Here is a 16,659-nt window from a genome sequence, read left to right on the forward strand (position 1 = left end):
AGCCCAGTCCAGTCCTGGATGCTGTTCCAGGCAAGGCAACAGGTCATTTGCTGTCTCCTTTGACCTCACCTGCTCTGGGCCTCAGCTTCTCATCTGTGACATGGGGACAATCCCTGGACCTACCTCAAAGGCTATGTATAAGAATTATCATGGAGCACCCACCATGTGCCGGCCCTGGTCCAGGCCCTGGTGATCCAGTGAGCAACACACTGTTCCTCGTCTCTTGGTGTTTATATTTCAGTGGGCAGGGATAGATAACAAATATGAAGATGGGGTGGTGACAGCTACCCCCAAGACAGCAACGGGGTACTGGCTGGGCAGTGTGCTTAGAGGAGGCCTCCCTGAGGAGGGGCGACGTGAGCTCAGACGCGGTGAAGTCAAAGGTCCCCTTTGCAGAGGGAAGGGCCTGTGCAAAGGCCCTGAGGTAGGAAAGAGCTGCTCAGTTGGCTCAAGAATCAGAAAGAAGGCTGGAGGCCAGCGCATAGCCACTGAGGGGAGGGCAGCTGAGGTGGGGTCACAGAGGTGAGCAGAGGTTGCCATGACCTGCTTTACATTGGATCAAGGTCCCTCTGGCTGCCACGTGGAAATGTGGCCTGTTGGGAGCCATGGTGGATGTGGGGTGACCAGGGAAGAGCCCGCTGCAGGATGCAGAAGGTGGTGACTCGGTCTCTGAGTTTTACCAGTGGCTGGATTCCTGATAGCAATCAGGCTTGGTGATGAGACTAGTTGTGACTTATCCTGAACAGCCAGGGGCAAGAAGCTGGGCAGTGGGGAGCTCACCATGATAGGGCAGGAGAGCCAAAGAGACCCAGCAGTGACAGGGGATCGCTGGCTTGTTACTTGTCTGGGGCAGGCCCTGAATCTGTGCCACTAGTGAAGGAGACCCAAGCAGGCCAGGTGCCTGGAGCTGGGGTCTGTGTCTGGACAGGTCATGTTCAGTGCTCAGCCCACTGCAGGGAGAGTGGGATCTGATCTGTGTCCTGCTGCAGCGGGGAGTGACCTGGACATGCAACCAGACAGACAGAGCCTGCGGTTGGTGGAGTTGTCTGCATCCCACCAACATGAAAAGCCAAAATCCGGTAGATAGAGCTAGGACCAAACTGGTTCTTGGAACTTGTTGGCAAAAGCCAGAGCCTGGAAAGTCACCCGCATGGAGCCCAAGGAAGGTAGACGTAGGAAGGGAATCGCTGTGGAAGTGGTATGTTGACAAGGGCATGTCAAGGTCACAGCAGCTGATAGGGTTCGAGATGTCATGTATGTAAATAGGTAATTCGAGATATAGTCTATGGGGTAAAGAGTAAGTTATAAGATGTCAGAAAAACCTGGTGAATTTTGGATCCGTCCACTTTGGTCGGAAGAAGCCAGAAGGAGAGAGAGAGAGAAGGGGCCAGAGGACAAGATGAAGGTCGGGTCAACTCTCAGAGCCCCAACAGCAAGTGGAGAGTGCAGTGGCAATCCCGGGTGGTGGTGTTTCTTCAACACCCAAACCAGCTCCACTAACCACTGCTCGGTATATACTGCTGGTGTTCACTCTTCATGAAAAAATTAAAAAGGGTTTCCAGAAAGTTCCTCCAAAATGAGTTATTGAAAGAAATGAAACCCAGAGTAGCGTGCCACTGTGCAGGAAGCCTTCCAGAGCCCCTGGTAGCGTGGGAGCAGGACTGTGGTGATCAAGCAACCTTCCCAGCCATCCCACTGGGCTCACTGGGACTTCCCTCCTTCATGTGCATGCCACGATCACCAGTTTCCATGTCTGGGTAATAAAATGAAGAGCCCGCACTGAGCCAAAAAAGCTGTTTTATACCACACATGTAATCTTGCATTTAATCATCTAAACCACTCCATGCACTAGACACTGCTATTAGCAACAACCATTATACCGAGGAAACCAAGGCACAGAGAGGTTGAGGAATCTCTCCAAAGTCACAAAGCCAGTGAGTGGTGAAAGCAATGTTTGAAAACCTGACTACAGAGTCTGTTTTCTTAACCACCCCACTGCATGCGTCATCCCTCATGTGCCAACTAAAATGCTATTTGCTTACTACATATGCACATCAGCCCGGTCCTAACCAAAAACATGCCTAAAAATCAGAGTTGAGTCACTTGCAGTATTTTTTCTAATGCTCATTGGTGTAAATATATAACTGTTAATATTTTAAAAGTTAAGCCATGTATCAACTAAAATTGTTTTGAATACTGTATTAGTTTCCTAAGGCTGCTATAACAAAGTACCACAATCTGATTGGGTCAAACAACAGAAATTTATTGCCTCACAGTTCTGGAAGCTAGAAGTCCAAGACCAAGGTTTCATGTTCCTTCTGAAGGCTCTAGAGAAGTATTTGTACCAGGCTTCTCTCCCAGCTTCTGGTAGTTCCTTGACTTGTGGCAACTGACCCCAACCTTCACATGGCGCTCTCCTATCTGCACATCTGTCTGTGTGTCCATATTTCTCCTTTGTATAAGGACACCCTATTAGATGTCATATTAGATGAAGGCCCACCCTAATGACCTCATTTTAACCCTATCATCTGTAAATACCCTATTTCTAAATATGTGTACACTGACAGAGCCTAGGGGTTAGGGACTTCAGCTTCTTTTGTGGGTCACAATTCAATCCATAACACATACCTTCGCAGACATTTTGCAAAGTTGAGCTTAATTTATAATCAGCCATTCTCCAGAAAGTTCTGGCATGTTCTAACAAATTACATGCAGCATGTGGTACGAGACTGACAAATACATGAGGAAATGAGAGTGAAGAGAAGATGAGAGGAGAAAAAAATAGGAGGAAGCCAGGGGGTGAACAAACGGGTACATGGGGGGTTCAGTAGTGACTCTGAGCTTCCTGGCCCCCGTGGCAAGGGAGCATGCATTCATATAAAAATAAATGCATGTCACTGGGTCCCTCTGATAAAAATCAGATTGCCAGCTATCCCTGGTTCTTGGTTCTTAGAGAAATTTGTCCCATTGGCTCCCCTCAAGAGGACACCATCTGAGGTCCTGGAATCTTCATTTTGAACAGTTTGTATTGCTCTCAAATAATCTTGGCCCCTACATAAGCTAAATTTGAAGAAAGTTGAAAACCATGGCATTGTCACCACCCTCCTACTGGGACTATGGTGGAGCCACTTTTCACACAGGGATTAGGTTCCAAAGGTCAGAAAAAGTGCAGGCAGTGGCCAAAGAAGCCCTTGGAAATCCCTCAAACTGATGACGAAGGGCAGCATATATGTGTAGATATGGCTCTGCATAGACCACCCCATACAGACCTATCATCTTTAGTAAGCCCCAGAGCATCGTCTCTCCTCCAGGGCAGGAACAATCCCAGCTTCTTGGCCAAGCACCAGATGAAGCAGGTGGCTTCGTTTTGGGTCTGGGCTGCAATGAAAATGTGTGTTTTTAGACACTGGCATTATGCTAAGGGCACTGGATGTTCACACCCCCAGAGGCATGAGGAACCTGACACTTCCCGAGAAGACAGTGGAATCAAATCAGCTCACCCTTTCCAGGCAAAATCTGGGCTGCTTACATGCTTTATATTTGTAGGGGGCTGTCTTTTGGGCGGCATGCACAAATGAGCCTCTTTATATCTTCCTGGTGAATGGAACCTTTTATCACTACCTTGTCTCCTGTTCAGTCTAGTGATACTCTCTTTGCCCTAAAGCCCACCAGCTTTTTTTTCTGGTCAATGTTTACATGGTGTGTCTTCTTTTGTCCTTTTGCTTTCAAACTTTCTCCTTCCTTACGTTGAGGTTTGTCTCTCGCAAGCAGCATGTAATTGGATTTTATTTTTATCCTCTAACAGTCTACGTGTTTTAATGGGCACATTTAGTCCATTTACATTTAATGTAATTGCTGATATACTTGAGTTTAAATCTACTATTGTGTTGTTTGCTTTTTATTGGTTCTGCCTGTTTTATGTTCCTCTTTCTCTCCTTTCTTGCCCTCTTTTGAACTGATTACGTTCATTGTTCCTCTTTTCCCTCTCTATTAGCTTGTTAACTATACATCCTTTTATTATTCTTTCAGTCATTACCCGAGATTGCAACACTCATTCTTGACTTATTTGAGTCTACTTTAAATTAGCAAGTTTACCACTTCCCATTCAGTGGAAGGACCTTACAAATCCATAACTCCATTTACTCCCCTCCTGACTTAAATGGTATTATTGTCATACTTTTTAATTCTCCCTAGATCTAGAGGACAGCATTGTCATTATTATGATTGCTATTATTTTTAATTTTGCACAGTAGTAATTCAGACCGCCCATATCGTTAACCTTTTTGTGCTCTTCACTCCTGGTGCTTTCCAGGTCACCCTGACTCTCAGGCTGTGGCCCCAAGTCTGTCACCAGCTTTGCTCAGCCTCCCAGCTTTGCAGCAGCTCAGATCAGAGTCAACAGCTCCTTGAGAGAAAACATTTTCCAGGTGCTGGGTTCACCTTTCTGGGTTTCCTTCTCCTGCCTGCTTTTGACCCTGTAAATCCTTCACAGCCCTGTTCACTTTCCATGTCTTCAAACAAATTTCTTTTTTCAAATGGATTTGTATAGTTTTTGGTCCAGGTTTTCTAGTTGTGCTCCAAAGAAGAGTTGGTCTGTATTAACATTACTAGAAGTACAACCTATTGCCTGCACTCTTTAAAGAGTTACTTCTTCCCTTGCTCTTCTTTCGTTGGCCAAGGTCATAAAATTGAATTTGTGTCAATTAAAAGTGCATATGATGCATGAGAGAGTAATTCCTCTCTGTCACTGTAACTGTCCTGGTTCTAATGAAGGGGTCGTATGTCCTGAATTGCTCTAGTCTCTACCCATGAGTTTTCCACAAGACTTCCGGAGACCTATTGTCTTCTTGAGGGTGAAAGAACATCAGTCTTTAATGCAGAAAGTTTACTGTCCAAGTTGTCAGAGTGCTCTAGGGAAGTGATATATCTGCACCACTTTTCTCAGACAAGCTGCCAACCATAGAAATAAAGTAACACCCCTCAGCATGATTGAATTAGAGGACCCTGACAGCCTGCACTTAGCATTTCTGTCAGGTACCAGCTGCAGAAAGTCCATTCTGCCCAAGTCCAGAGTCTTATAACATAGTTAGTCAGTGTTCATTATTAATAGCAAGTGACAGAAATCCAAACTGGCTGAAGCAACAAAGGAAAACATATTGCTCCCAGACCCGAGAAGTCCAGGACTATAGATTTGGTCTCAGGCATGGTGGGATCTAGGTGCCCAGATGATATCACCAGTTTCTTCATCACTTAGCTCTAGTCTTCTCTAGTCCAACAGGTCTCAAACTTGAATGTGCATCAGAATTGTTTGCAAAGCAAATGAAAACACAGATTTTTGGCCACAGCCCCAGTTCCTAATTCAGTGCATCTAGAATGGAGCCTAAGTATTTTAATCTCCTAACAAGTTCCGATGATGCCGATGTTTCCGGTCCAGGGACCACACGTTGAGAACCACATCTCTAGCCCCAGGCATGGCTCACAGATGGCCCCCACGGGCTCTAGGCTCTCTTACTGGCTTAGCAACCCTAGGGAAAGGGACTGCTCCTTTCCTAATAATTCCAGCAGAGCCCAAGAACCAGCTCTCGCCTGAACGGATCTCTAATCTCCATGGTCAGGGAGAGGCAGTTCTCTCCTTGCCCCAGGCTGGGCCGGGAGTGGGGTCAGATCTGTCCAAACTCTAGCCTGAGAAGAGTGGGGAAGGGCCAGTGCCCCGAAGGAAAACATGGGTGCTGTGCAGGTGGACGCTGCTATGGGGAAGTCAGAAGCAACTGTTATTCATCTCATAAATTAAGCAGGCTGGACACGTTGCTACAGATTCTCCAGAGACAGGGTATGGACCAGAGGACCATCCTATGCAAGAGGGAGGAGTGGAGCCATTTAGTCAGGGTGCCGTGGGAAGCCCTGATTGCCTTCCTTGAAAATCATATGCATTCCCGGGCTGAAGAACCAGCAGCAAAAGGATGAGTATTAGAGTTATAGACAGCACCTGCCTACCGAGAGACCCAGAGAAGCTCTCGAGATGAGAAAACACAGGCCTTGTTGAGCCGTGTGTATCAGCTATTTACAGCTGCTTAACAAGCTGCCCCAAAATGCAGTGGCTTGAAACAGCAACCCTTTTACTTGCACTCAGGAGTCCGCAGGTGGGCTGGGTGGCTCCACCGTGAGCTGGCCTGGGTGGTCTCAGACGGCCAGTCACTCACATGACTGGCAGGCCACTTGGCCCTGGGATCTCGGCTGGGATGACCATCTCTGTTCCACATGGTCTCACTAGCCAGCACGTGGTGGTCTCGGGGTAGCAAGAGAGGACACACCCCAATGTGTAAGTGCTTTTTAAAAGACTCTGCTTGGTCATGCTCGTCCGATGACCTTTTGGCCAGAGAAAGGCACCAGGCCACACCCAGCTAGAGAAACAGACTCCACCCCTTGCATCACAGTGCAGAAGCAGCAAACCTCAAGGTGGGAGGGGAGGAATGAGTGGACACTTGTCATGGTCTCTTACACCATGGGGAGCATGTGGCCTGATGAGGCTGCACTGTGGTGAAATGCATGGATGTCTGGAGTACTCGGGTAGACCATTGTCCCGGGCGCAGCCCCCTGCCTGCCCACCTGCCGGTTGGATGTTAGAGGTGAGTGTGGGCGTCTCAGGACAAAACAGGGCTAAGGCGGCTGTTTCCCTGGGCCTTTTGCTGCACAGATTAGTGCACAGTTTCCAGACTGATGGGCACCCGACCACAGCAAGTGGGGGTGCGCTGTGGAACCCGGAGGGCTTATAACCCATCTGACAGGGGCACCGCTACCCAGCTCCAGCCTATGATTGCCACATGGGAATGCCAGTCAGGGGTTACCAGATTGTATGATTTTTCAGGAGACGCCAGGAATTCCAATTTTCAGGTGGATTTCCTTTAAAAAAAAAAAAGAGCTTGGTAGCTATTTGCAATTTGAAAAAAATGTTAAAGTCACACAACACACATCTGCAGCTGGATTTGGCCTGTGGGCCGCTGGCTTATGATCTTCACCATAAACCCATAAACCCATGTTGTTCTCAGATGTAATATCTGCCCTTTCAGTGGATTCCCAGGTGACCTCAGAGGCCGTACACGTGTGGTAAGGGGTAATTTTGCTGAGACTCTGAATGTGAGTTTTTTCAAGTCCCAGCTAGCAGGTGGGAACAAGTCACCTAGCCGGTGAGCCGACCGGCAGCCCCACACCTTCCTCTCCTGTCTTCTCCTGTGACGTGTGTCATATCCACGGCAAATCTCCCATGTTGATATGCTCTTTGTTTCTCTGGGAGAGAGAGCCAAGGCAAGTTTTGGCAAGGCAAAGAGCAAGTGAAGTTAACAGAAGAGGGATGGTTTTCTACCAGAAAAGAGCAGTGTGGGATAAATTAAAATGTGCAGTTTGGTTCTTGCTGGTGGCACAAATTTATTGTGCGAATAAATCTGCCATTCTCTAAGTGTATGACAAAAATAAATCCACCCTCATGTGGTGGTCAAGCTGGTGCAAAACGGGCTCGCCCAAGTGAGCAATGAGAGCATCAAAACGAGTTAAAAGGTGGCTGCCTCATGTGTTGTGAGGAAATGCACAATAAACACAAGCTGGTCAGCAGAAATGTGGTTCAGGAGGATGCAGGTACTGTGTGCCGACGTTTCTGGGAAGCTACGGGTGGGGAAGGCTCTGGTAATGGAGCTGTGGGGTTGACCTTCAGTCAGAGAAAGGGTGATTTAATTTTTAAAAGCATCTTCTTAGCATAATATGACTCAAAGGGCACAGGCAACTCACAATGATCACGCTGCCGGGGGGGGCATTCCCTCCCAAGGGAAAGATGCTTCAGGCAGAAGTTTCTGCAGACAGAACTGGACCCCACTGAAAGAAAAAACCTTACTCAGTATCCTTTTCAAAGAAGAGGTGACCCTAGAGTTGCAGCGACCAAGGACAGATGGTTGTCTCAGGTGCCCTGTTGCACCCCAGCCCCAGACCACTGAGGCACCAGAGAGCAGGTCATTTGCCCACAGAAAGATGGTAAAAAAGGCAGGGGTCGCCACCCAGCTCTTTTTAGAGTGACTCTATACATGCTCCATGTGGGAAATGGAGAAGGAGCTCATGAATTGCGGGTTCTGCTGGTCCTGGCGCTGCCTGAGCCTTCCATCAACACGGGGTTTGCGCCCCTTCCCACATCGGAGCATGAGCACATGTGTTTAGCTTAACACATGACCTCAGTCCCATATTTATAGAATCACCTATAGGATCAGAAGGGGCCTTGAATTTTTCAGCTCTGCTTTCCTGCAGATGGTGGAGGAAACAGTATGCGTTAGTGAAATTCACAAAACCCAAGATTGACAAGGTTTGGGGTGAAAATCATTTTCCGTACATCCCTTGGACAGAAATCATCATGCCAGGTGCCAGGGTAGTAGCATGAGGCCTGTTGGGCTGATGTGGCCTTGAGACCACACGAGAATGGAGCCCGAGACCTCTCCACCCTCCTGCCCACTCCAGCCTGCCTTGCCATTCTTCATCTGCCAAGCCCCACCCACCTCAGGGCCTTGGCATCTGCTGTTCCCTTGGCCTGGAACAGCCTCCCCATGTGGGTATACACAGGGCTCACTGCCTTCAGGTCTCCACTCAGATGTCACCTTCCCTAACCAAGTGTCTCAAAGAGTGTCCCTTTCCCTGGGTCATCTCTGGCCTTTACCCTGCTTTGTTTCTTGTAGCGCTTGTCTCCACCTGCCGGTAGATCCAGTGTGCACCTGCCTGATCCGCGTCTATCTCTGCCCCATGACTGTGAGGTCTGTGAGGCAGGGGGGCGTGCCATTCCACAGCCTAGTGAAGGTTGAGAGCCTGTGTCATTAGTACCTTTGCCTTGCTGGGAACCCATTTCTGCCTCAGCCACCCTTGGGGAGAGGGTGTGGATTTTTCTGTTCCAGCTTCGGTGTAGCTCAAGACCAGGTCCTTTAGCTTCTTTTCACTCCTCCTCCCTGTCCCTGTCCCCCCAGCCACTCCCAGGACCTGAGCCCATTATGGCCCTCTGCATCCCTTTTACTCACCCGCATTTCCACACCACTAAGGATCCCTGCCCTCATCAGCCTGTTAAGCTGAGCTGCTTCCAATCCTCCTTTCTGCTCTGTGTTTGGGTATTTGTTTTACCTTCTCATTCCCTCTGCCCTCCCCCTGCCCCGTTGCAGAGCAGACCAAGTCCCTGATAAGAAGGGCCAACAAGGAAGACTATAAAATGGCCTTGACTGGGAATGAGCAGAATCCTGGGTCACTTTTCCAGCAGCTCCTTACCTTTCTGTCCCTAGGAGCAGCACTGGGGCAATGACAAGAGACAGTACATAACCCACTTGCCAGCCATCCGCAGGCATGCAAGGTTCCTTTGGGTGCCTTGACCCTCCTGGGAGAGTGGCTTGGACTTGTCGTGGCCTTGGGGGAGGCTGGCCCTTCGGGCTCTCTTAGCCTTTGTAAGGTTTCTTAAAAAACCAGAATATGTCCATGAAAAATTAAAATTCAGGGAATTTCACATAGATTTCAGATTCTAGCTTTTCTTGGGGAAAAAAAATGACAATACTAAGAATGTAGCCCTATATGGCAGGTGTTGGCTGGAGCTGGGCTGGGGCCCCTGGCCCGGGGCATTCAGATTCACAGCCACTCCCTGGGTGCCTGGGAGAAACTGATATCCCCTCATTTTAGTTTAGTTTTCCCATAAAAAAACCCATGGTTTCCCATCAGTCCAGTGCCTGGCATACAGAAGCCAACCTGGTGGAGCTGCTGTGTTTCCTTTCCTCTCCTCCCAATGCCATTCAGGATGTTGCTGCTAGAACAGTCCTTCAGATGCAACACTCTAACCAACATAGTGGAAGGGTCAAGTGCTGCCAGGAATCTCCAGTACTCAACTTGGATGGATGGACTCAAGTACTCAGTATTCAAAGGATGCTATTGTATAGATCCTAAGAGGCCACCTGTGAATTCCCAGTTTGTTAGAGGCCAGCTTCAAATGACGATCTTTGACATTACTGCTACATGATACAATCCAGTTGCTTCTGCTGAATTCACATCTCCGGAGCAGACCTTCTCCCAAACTCAAGACTCAAGTGTGTACGTGCAACTCAATGGCTGCACTGGGATGCCCAAATCACATCTTGGACCCAGTCTGTCTGAACTTGAGCCCCTGCTCTCTGCTCCCAAACCTGCACCACCCACAGCCCTCAAAGCTCAACCCATCCTCTCTCCCAGCCACATCCACGTTGTCAGGACGCCCCACGGGCCCTGTCTGCAGCTAGAAACTTCTAGAAACCTAGTCTCCTGGCTCTTACCTCCACCTCCCTTCATTCGGTCCCCGACTCAGCACCTAAGTCAGGTCAAGTCCTCCCCTGCTCTAGAGCCTACAGTGGCTCCCCATTTCACTCAGAGTAATGGCCTCGTGGTGACCACCACGGCTCTGAGTGACCTGGCCCTCCCCCAACCCCCATACTCAAGCCCCCTCAGCCTGTGTGCCCTGCTGCCTGCAGCACCTGGCTCTTCTGTGAACACACCACCCACGGGTCTCACCACGCCGGTGCCCGGAACATAGCATCACCCTGGAGCTCCACACTTGCCTGTTCTGCTCTTGCCTGTTCTTCCAGAACATGTTCTGACATCTAACACTCTATTTTGTTTATTATTCCCCTGGCTGCTTGTCCTGCTTTACAAGGGTGGGGTTCTCAATCTCTCTCGTCACTGCTGGGTCCCCAGTGCCGAGGACAGAACCTGGCACGGTGGCACTCCAGAAATATTTGCCGAGGGGATGAAAGTCAATAGGTAAAAGCCTCTTTAAGCATTCCAATAGAAACATTTCGAGCAGTTCTATTTTTAAATGGAGTATTTTTTGGGCGCCTGGGTGGCTCAGTTGGTTAAGCGACTGCCTTCGGCTCAGGTCATGATCTTGGAGTCCCGGGATCGAGTCCCGCATCGTCTCCCTCTGACCCTCCCCCCCTCATGTACTCTCTCTCTCTCTCTCTCATTCTCTCGCAAAATAAATAATAAATCTTTAAAAAAAATGGAGTTTTTTTTTCTAATATTGAAAGAATCCACACATAAGTAATTGAGAGGGTGTTACAGTGACCCCCCTGTGTCCATCACCTGGCCTTGGCAATCGTGAATTGATGGCCAATGTTGTTTCATCTACATCCCCACCCACTGCCCAGATGATTAGGAAGCAAATTCAAGGCATCACTTCGTTTTATCTGCAGATAGTTTAGTATGCTTTTCTTTTTCTGCTGCATAGCCCTCTGTTGGGTGAGCGTACCGTAATTTATTTTATTCAGCCAGTCTTACTGGGTTCTGTTATAAAACCAATTGTCCTTTCCTTGGAACTTCTGGAATCGACCGCAGCATTGCAATGCTTTTTTCTTAAACTGAGGTGTAAAGTCTTTGCAATTCTTCTTACCTGTGGAAAAACAAAACAAAATAAAGTAAAATATTCCCAAGCACCCATCTGTCTCCATGATAGCATATATTATTCCGCTTAGGTACTTTGTTAGAGTGTTAATTGTTTACAACTTTTTATTCAGATACGATTTCAAATTTAAAGTTGCAAGAATAGTACAAATGATCCTCCATATACCCTCCAGCCCCACTTACTGGCTGTTAACATTTTGTCCCAGTTGATTGAGTGACTGATTGATTTTTTTTTTTTTTAAAGTAAGCTTCAGGCCCAATGTGGAGCTTGAACTCATGATGCCAAGATCAAGAATCACATGCTCAACCGACTGAGACAGCCAGGCGCCCCTTGTTCCCACTGATTTATATTTGTACTCTGTGTGTGTGTGTGTTTTACTCATTTGAAATTAAGTTGCAGACATCAACTTTACCTTTACCCCTGAACACTGCAGTGTGTATCTCCTAAGAGTGGGGCATTCATTTTCCATTAGCACAGCACACTTAGGAAATTCAGGAGCATTCGCATTACTACAATACTATTATCTACACCACACACTATATGGGGGTTTCTGCACTTGCCGCAGTAACGTCCTGCACTCCAGTGTCCCCCCGCCCAGGATCCAGTGCCAGGACCGACGCTGCATTCTGTTGCCATGTCTGCCTAGTGTCCTTTAATTTGGAATCCCTCTCCAGGCTTTTTTTTTTTTTTTCTTTGTTTTGCATGACCTTGACATTTTTGGAGAGTACAGGCCAGTTGTTTTATAGAATGTTCCTCAATTCGGGGCCAATAGATTTTGAGCTGCAATCCAAGAACGCGATCTAAAGGCACACCCCTTGTTTCCCGCCCGCAGGACCCGGAAGCCGCCGAGAGAGACCCCTCTCAGCCACCCGAAAACCCGTGCACGAGGCTGAGGACCGAGAGGAAGATGCCTCAGCCGTGCTCAGGGCCATCCAGGTGGAGAACGAAGCCCTGCAGAGGGTGCTCCTCAGCAGAAAGGCTGAGCCCCCCACCAGCCCACTGCAGGTGCGTTCAGGGGCAGAGGGGAGGGACAAGAGAGGAGGCTCCTCTGGGACCCGGTGGTTTGTCTGAGCAGCACTTGCAAAGAGAGATGTTATGTAGGCATCCCTGAACTCAATAGCTGCACGTCCAGTGCTTGATGCACAATTGCTCCCTGACCTGCCAAAGTTCCCCGTTTCCTTCCCCTTCTTCTTTGTTTACTTCTGAAAGCCTAAGGTGGATGCCAGTTTGCCTCCAACCCTTGCTGATCTCCCTGCAGGCCCTGGATACCTTAGACCAGGGGCTGCAAACTGGTGGTTCAGAGAAAGAATGGAGTAGACCACAGCCCTGGCTGCTCTGGAAAGACCTCATCCCCCAGAGCACGAGTCCCTCGGGCCTCCGCAGCCCTTAGCGGTCCCTGTTGTCCTGTCCCTGCCCCACTGCACCTGTTCCGGAAACTTCACTGGCCTGGCAGGTGTTTGAGTTTGTGTCCACCGCCTTCAGCTTTGCTCAAGAAGCAGGAGGATACGTGGCAGGGTGGAGAAGAGACCCTTCGGGAGCTGGAGGGTGGATATGCCTCAGGGTACACATCCCACACCACCACCCGCTCCCCGGCCTCTAGCACAGGCTGCCCTTTGGGGCATTCATCGAGCGGTACCTGTTGTCTGTCTTCTTGGAGCTCAGTCCTTTGCCCCTGACGTTTGTGTCTATGGGATCTCATGATGGGGCCTGCGCCTCTGCGCCCTCATCTGCCCGTGCAGAGTATATAGTGGATGGTTTTATTCTGACCTCAGATCATGTGATTTCATCATTCTAGGACGTGGAGGAACCAGCAGCAAAATTGTGGACCAGTCTACTGAAGCGGAAGGAAGGGAGCCCTGAGGTTGGTGAAGGCTTGAGCAGAACAACAAAGCCCTGTATCCACTATCCCCAAACGGCACCTAGGAGCCTCCAGAGGGCTTCCCCCCTGTGATCCCTGAGCACGGTGTCATTCTGCCCATTTCACGGATGGGGAAACCCGAGTTGGAGTAATTTGCCTAAGGTTCTGAGTGGAAGCCAGAACTCACCTAGGCCTGGGGACTCCATTCCCTGTTACGTTTCTATTTCCTGATAAGGCAGCACAAAAACAGGTCTTAGGATCCTGAATAAATAAATTATGACCTACCTAGGTCAGTTAGGCCTCTCTCAGCAAAGACAGCCCCAACGAGTTCAGACGTGAACGAATACAACGCCCAGAAACGTCTTTGTTAGATTGTACATAGGTCTGGGTCATGTGCTCAGAATACAGAGGTGGCTAAGTCAGATCAGATTAGCCCCTGGCCTCAGGGAGCTTGCAAACGACAAGCAAATAAAGCCATAAATACAGCAGGTGACTTCAGAGAGAGATGACAGTAAAAGATTGTAGTTGGTGGCTATTCTCTAAAAGAGTGGTCCGAGGAAGCCCCTTGGAGGGTCCCATTTGAGCCGAGCCCTGTGTCTTAGGGAACCAGCCAGCAACACGGAACAGCAGGTAGAAGGGACAGGGGAGTGCTGTGAAGTGGGAGCGAGCCCAGCCTGATCCAGGAGCGGAAAGAAGCCTGACTGGTGGTGGGGATGGGGGGCACCAAAGGGTAGGGGACAGACAGTGGGGAAGGGAGAGGAGGCGGGGAAGGGAGGAGAGAGTGCCCCAGAGCACCGTCATGGTTTCCTTTGTCCCACCTGCTTGTTCTGTTCTTTCTGTCGCCAGCTGACATTTCTGATCGGTCTGTGGTACTGCCCACCGCATAGGCACGCTTTCCGGATGACCTGACCCCAGACCCGCAGAGCTTCCAATGACTAAAATCATTTGCAGATAGAGGGCAGAGCACATTTCTAGTTTAGATGATAAATGTCAAAGGAGGAGGATTAAAAATGAAAGGGCCCTAAGGATGTCACTGGAATCCTTCCATGGAGTCTGGTTACTTTGTAGCAGAGCAGGGGTGTGACCAAGAAGGGGAGAGGTTTTGATGAGAGAAATTTTTCAGTAGCTGATTGAAGAGATCGATTGCTGGCACCCCCCGGATCATAAGAAACAGAGATATCTGTCCCTTTGCAGAGATCGTGGTGGGGGATCCTGGATCTCATCAGCCTCTCTGTCCCTCTTCCTCCTTAATAAGCGTTTCCATCCTCCACAGCTTCCTACCGCCGCCGCGGCCACCAGCACAACCAGCATGGCCAGCCCGCAGGAGCCGTCCGGGGCAGCAGGGGGAGCTCGAGCCGTCAGTGAAGCCATTGACAGAATTGGCCTTTTGGGGAGCAGGTACCTACCGAGGCGGCTTCAACACAAAACCAGAACCCCATAGCAATGCAGCCATGAGGATCTTGTTAACCGAGGCTTCTCTTTGCTCCTCCTATGTTATCCCAGGCCGCGTAAAGCTACTCCCTTAGCCCATACCCTCCCAACCCCTCCGGCCCTAAAGCGCCAAACTGACTCGATGTCTTTCCAGCTGATGTGTCTTTGCTGGTTCGGTTCCGTCCACCCTGTGTAAGACTTCATCGCGCCCCCCCACAGGGGCTTCCACCAGAGGACCCCGTGCAGCAGACAGTGGTGAACTCGCTGTCGGCGGTGGTTGTGGGGGGGTCGTGGAGAGGGGGAGAGTGGCCCAAAGCGGTGTCCTTTCCACCTCTGTTTTCTGCTAAGTTTGTTCAAATGCAGCTTTCGGTTCCATTAACGTGTGGGAGCAGCTACCGGAACTGTCAGGTCTTCTCTTCGAAACAAAGTCTCCCCTCTAGTCTTGAGGCAAAGTTGATCTTCGGAAAGATGCACCAGGTGGAGCCGATAGTTATAAGCATGTGTTGGCACCCATGTGCTGGGCACCGTGGTGTCTGCAGGGCGAGAGGGCATGCCAGGCACTGAGCGGAGGCCCTGGCCTGGGACCACGCGCTTTTTCAGTGCTAGGCATCCCTCTAAGAGTCTGCAGACCCCAGACTGGAAACCAGGGCTGTGTACCCCGGCGGCCATGAGTAAGAACCCACAGGTTCCTCTACACGGGAAAGGCCTGGTGCCTGAGGATATCTTACATCTGATACGGTTCTGTTTACAGGCAGCACACACATCACCCAATGCTTCTTTCTTCATCCTCAAGATCCTTGGTGCTCTGGGGTCTTGAGGGTACTCTGCCTTAAACAGCACATGTGGGGTGCGTTTGCAAACCCCAGAAACAGGAGGCATGAAGTAGGTCCCTAGGCCAGGAGTAGCAGAGGTGTTTAGCAAAGGGCCGGATAGCGAATACTTCAGGCTTTTCACTTTACTTGTTGGTTGGTTGGTTTTAACAACCCTTCGAAAGGTAGAAGCCATTCTCAGCTTGCAGGCTCTGGCAGGCCGTACTCTGCCACCCTCTTCACCAGCTCAGCCATCTCACCAGTCTGCCGCCAGCTTGCCCCAAACAGTTTCCTCCACTTGGCTCCTCTCTCATCACTAGTTGTCCAGTTATTATAAAAGGAGGGGTGGCGGGGGGGACAGCCTGTGTGCACCTTTGAGCGGTATGCGGGGCGGGTACTCTCTTCTCAACCGCGACTTCTTCTGAGCTAGAAAAGTCAGTGCGGTCGCCTTGATGGGCCTGCTCTCTGGTGTGAACCCTCTGTCACTGCCCGTTTGCTAAACCAAAATCCCCTTTCAGGCAGCAGCAAAGGCTTCTGAAAGTGCTCCAGGCCATCGAAAGCGACTCTGCCCGGCTCAGCACCCTTGCTTCACCAATGAAGGAGCCCGTGCCAGACCCAGAGGTGAGAACGTTGACTTACAGGGATTTCTAGATGCATTCGGCGTCTCACCTGAAAGCCGAGGGAGGAGGGGCCCCTCGGTGCCACGATCTCTGTGTGAGGGGGAGGGTCGACAGCCATAAACTGAACGTTCTCTGCCCAAGTCTCCATCCCCCTCCCACCCAGCCCCCAGACAGGCCTGGGGTGGGGTCAGGGGTAGCCGCGGAGAGAAGCCTGTCCGCACAAGAGGCAATATAAATAGCATGTGAGCCCAGAGGAAAATGTCCAGCATCGCTGGTCATTAAGAAATGCAGATTAGAGCAAACTTAATGTCCCACTTGATATCTGAGCTCTAGAATTTTTTTTGAAGATGTTATTTATTTATTTATTTGTCAGAGAGAAAGAGAGAAAGCACAAGCAGGGGGAGCATCAGGCAGTGGGAGAAGCGGGCTCCCCGCTGATGCAGGACTGGATCCCAGCACCCTGGGATCATGACCTGAGCTGAAGGCAGAAGCTTAACCGAATGAGCCACC

General features: G+C 49.9%; 1 protein-coding gene across 6 annotated transcripts in view; it reads left to right on the top strand.

The window, feature by feature from the left end:
• The window catches only part of KATNIP (katanin interacting protein), a 187,450-nt gene that overhangs the window by 99,740 nt on the left and 71,051 nt on the right, over positions 1–16,659 (top strand). For all 6 annotated transcript variants that reach the window (XR_003610397.2, XM_028109842.2, XM_028109841.2 and 3 more), the window contains 4 exons: positions 12,264–12,436; positions 13,227–13,292; positions 14,563–14,687; positions 16,048–16,150. Coding sequence is in view for 5 of the 6 variants with exons in the window: in XM_028109842.2 (XP_027965643.2) it covers positions 12,264–12,436; positions 13,227–13,292; positions 14,563–14,687; positions 16,048–16,150 (467 nt within the window). In the remaining variant the exon portion in view is untranslated. The remainder of the gene's footprint in view (positions 1–12,263; positions 12,437–13,226; positions 13,293–14,562; positions 14,688–16,047; positions 16,151–16,659) is intronic.

The sequence above is a fragment of the Eumetopias jubatus genome, unplaced genomic scaffold, assembly GCF_037043125.1.
Source record: "Eumetopias jubatus isolate StellerSeaLion01/CBP00866 unplaced genomic scaffold, mEumJub1_p1.0 scaffold_12, whole genome shotgun sequence".
Taxonomy (NCBI): domain Eukaryota; kingdom Metazoa; phylum Chordata; class Mammalia; order Carnivora; family Otariidae; genus Eumetopias; species Eumetopias jubatus.